Source organism: Salvia miltiorrhiza, chromosome 6 (genome assembly GCF_028751815.1).
Source record: "Salvia miltiorrhiza cultivar Shanhuang (shh) chromosome 6, IMPLAD_Smil_shh, whole genome shotgun sequence".
Classification (NCBI taxonomy): Eukaryota; Viridiplantae; Streptophyta; class Magnoliopsida; order Lamiales; family Lamiaceae; genus Salvia; species Salvia miltiorrhiza.
Window position 1 is genome coordinate 11,706,223 of NC_080392.1, and position 3,147 is coordinate 11,709,369.

Below are 3,147 nucleotides of genomic sequence, written 5' to 3' on the forward strand. Positions count from 1 at the left end.
TGCTGAATCCTAAAGCATGCTGAAGAAATTTGGAGCGCATGCTGAAGGAAATTCTTCAGTCTTACATGCAGGCTGAAAGTGTTCATACCTGTAAGTTGAAGAATTTCCATCCAAGCCACCCCATTTTTTCTTTTATAACCTACACCATTTTTCAGCCAATTCCCACCTCTCACATTCATCTACCATCTCTCTCGCAGCCAAGAAACGACACCACATCTTTCATCATTCAAGGTTTATATTTCTAATTTATATATTATAATATCCTTCAATTGTATACATCAACTCCAGAATACCAACACATGCTCATTAACTCAGATTTACATATGCTTTGATAAATGAAGAAAATGAGTAGCAAATTCATAGATTTACAGTTACTAAATATGTACTTGTGAACTGAAGTTACAAGGAAAGAGTTAAAACTTTTATTTGAGCAATTACAGTATATGATTCTCGCACAAAAACCCTTTGTGTTGGCTGATTGCGTGTGTGAGTCGAGGTCAGGGGGAGGGCAGCCTCGGTGGCTCGTCGTCGCCGGCGGTTGACGGACGGCGACGGAGCCGCGGTTGTCTCCGATCTGTCAAGAAAGGGAAAGAGGAGTTTCAGTTTTTAATTTAAAATGAAATGAGAATAGGGAGATCCGGGGCTTACCTTTGTGAGACGGTGCTCGGCTCCTCCAGCGAGCTGCTGGCCGTCGATCGCGGGCCAGCCAGCGGCGACTCCGGGCAAGCCAACGGCGGCGGGAACTCCGAGCAAGACGAACGACTGAAGGCCAGATCCGTCGACCTCAGGCGAACAGCAGCAGCTCCAGGCGGCCGTGGCGTTGAACGGCGGCGGCGGATCTGCCGCGAGGATGAGGGAGCAGGCGGCGGCCCGGCGATGGCGGCACATCGGCGTGGTTGCGCTTGCTGTGCCTTTCCAGCGGCCGAGATTGAGCGAGAGAGATAGAGGAGAAGAGGGGGGGAAAAGTTCAGGGAGAGAGAAGGAGAAGCCGCGCCGCTCGCCGGCGGCGACGGCGCCGTTGAACGGCAGCGGCGGCGGCAGAACGGCAGAAAACGAGAGAGAGAGGTCCGAGAGAGAAAGGCGAGAGAGAGAGTGAGAAAGAAGAGATGGGGCGCAGCTAATGTGTGTGTTTGAGTGTATTTGGTGTGTGTATATTTAGGTTAGAAAAGGGAGCTGGGTTTGGGCCGGGTTTCAGCTGGGTTTGGGCCGGGTTTGAGCCGGGTTTGGGCCGAAAATTTTGGGCTTTCTTATTTGGGCCTATTTTAATTTAATTGTTTGGGGCTTATTCAAAGAAAAACATGATAGACTTAATTTATCTAATTAATTTGGGCTTATATCTATTTAAATTATTTGAGCTCTTAATTATTAATTTAAATTGAGCTTGATTAATTTAATTATATATTGACCTTTAAATTAATTATTTAAATGGAGTTCTTTATTTCAAGTATTTATAAAGGGATTATAAAATAAAATATTTTGAGTTAAACTCTCATTTAAATTAATTCTTTTTAAACGACTTATTAATATGGATTATTTGAAAAGGATTAAATTGTTTTATGTATGAGAAAGCATGATCTATGATGATATAATTTATCTATGTAATATTATAGGTTTTGTTTTTTTTAAATGACGGAATATTTGACTTGATGACATAAATAGAACGAGTTATGATTAATGCGCATATTGATGTTCGAATAAATAGTTTCGAACCTAAATGGTAGTATGTGATAATGTTTTGAGTCTAAGGTTTTGACGAGATAAGATTAATATTAAAATTTACTAATTATTTTAAGGGTGATGATGGGCTCACTTATTGGGCTTCATGATTTTATTATCTTGGGCCTCATGTGTTGGGCTCTATAAATTAATTGATGTTGGGCCTAATATTATTAATGCACTGGGCTTCGAATTTATTCTTTTGGGCTCGAATTAAATTCCTTTTGGGCCTTGATTATTTTATTTTAATTGGGTCTTCATAATTATTCTATTAAATTTAATTAGAGAAGATTTTAAGACTTACTAATTATTAATTAGTAAGTGAATTAGATTATTTTAAGATGAGTAGATTATTAAAGATTAATAATCCGACCTCATAAGACGAGCTTTAATTCCTTAAATAGGATTAGCATCTCATAATTTAATTAAAGGAATATGAGTCATGCATAATCATTTCACGCATCCTCATTTATTGAGATTTTTCGAGAATTAGAATCTTATTTTATTTTCTCGGATTAAAGGTCAAGCACCAGAGTTAGAGCTAAACCGTGAGTCGGCTATTCAGGTAGGCTTTCTACGTATAAACTAAAATTATATATTAGAATTGTTAAGACTTTATGCTTATGAATTTAAATGATATTGTCAATGCCTAAATGCTTTATGTTTTATTATTAATTGCCTATCTGATGTTAATCGAATTCGGATTCTGGATGGGACCGCAAATCCCTTCGGAATTAGTGTACACCTTGTGATCGTGAGTCATCTAGCGGGTTGGCCGATCATAGTGTCCGTAGAGGGAGGCCTCCCTCTCGGCACGAGTTACTGATATGGTAATTAATGATATAAAATACCTGCGCGGGTTATTGATGAAAGAAATGATATTATGTTTGGTAAATACGAGTCTTTAAAGGAAAACCCTCGTATCTTACTACTGTTGAAAGGCATGACAATAAAATATTATGCATGTATGTAAATTTCGGCAAGTGTCCACTAAGTACTTTTGTACTTAGCCCTGCATGTATTTTTAAATGTGCAGGTTGAGCGGTGATCGAGGATGTAGTGTGCAAGCGGAGCTTTGTCAAACTAGGATGATTACCTCAGAGTAGAGTATATGTCTTCATACATATACTCAAATTGTTATTCCGCTGCGAACACTGATTATGTTAAGATATTATGTCAAACAATATGTATTATTTAATAATGTACTAAAACTATTAAGTACCCCGTTTTGGGATAATATTATGTACGGTCCCCTTGTGGCCTTCATTGATATCTAGATATTTCGATTAATTTCTTTATACAAGTCGAGTCATCAAGAAACCGAATATGCCCCTTTCTTACTCCCGCTCCTAAATTCCCTCCCTTAGTCGCGGTTTTCCCGAATTTGCTATCCTTAGCAAGTGCGGTCGTGACAGTTTTTGAGGCGGCCAA

At 39.1% G+C, this 3,147-nt stretch overlaps 1 protein-coding gene across 1 annotated transcript; it reads right to left on the minus strand.

Annotated features, from left to right (window-relative positions):
- Positions 1-232: 232 nt before the first annotated feature.
- Positions 233-1,454, minus strand: LOC130988674 (uncharacterized). The gene is made up of 2 exons (XM_057912581.1): positions 649-1,454; positions 233-574 (listed from the first exon to the last, which is right to left on the minus strand). The coding sequence occupies exons 1-2, from the start codon at positions 886-888 to the stop codon at positions 266-268; spliced, it is 549 nt and encodes a 182-aa protein (XP_057768564.1). The 5' UTR covers positions 889-1,454; the 3' UTR covers positions 233-265.
- Positions 1,455-3,147: the final 1,693 nt, after the last annotated feature.

What these genes read in the sequence shown, in the direction of transcription:
- LOC130988674 (XM_057912581.1), bottom strand. Translation starts at nt 888, where the DNA reads ATGTGCCGCCATCGCCGGGCCGCCGCCTGCTCCCTCATCCTCGCGGCA. An exon ending in CCGAGCACCGTCTCACAAAG is followed by an intron (nt 575 to 648) that starts GTAAGCCCCGGA and finishes CTTTCTTGACAG; the next exon opens with ATCGGAGACAACCGCGGCTC.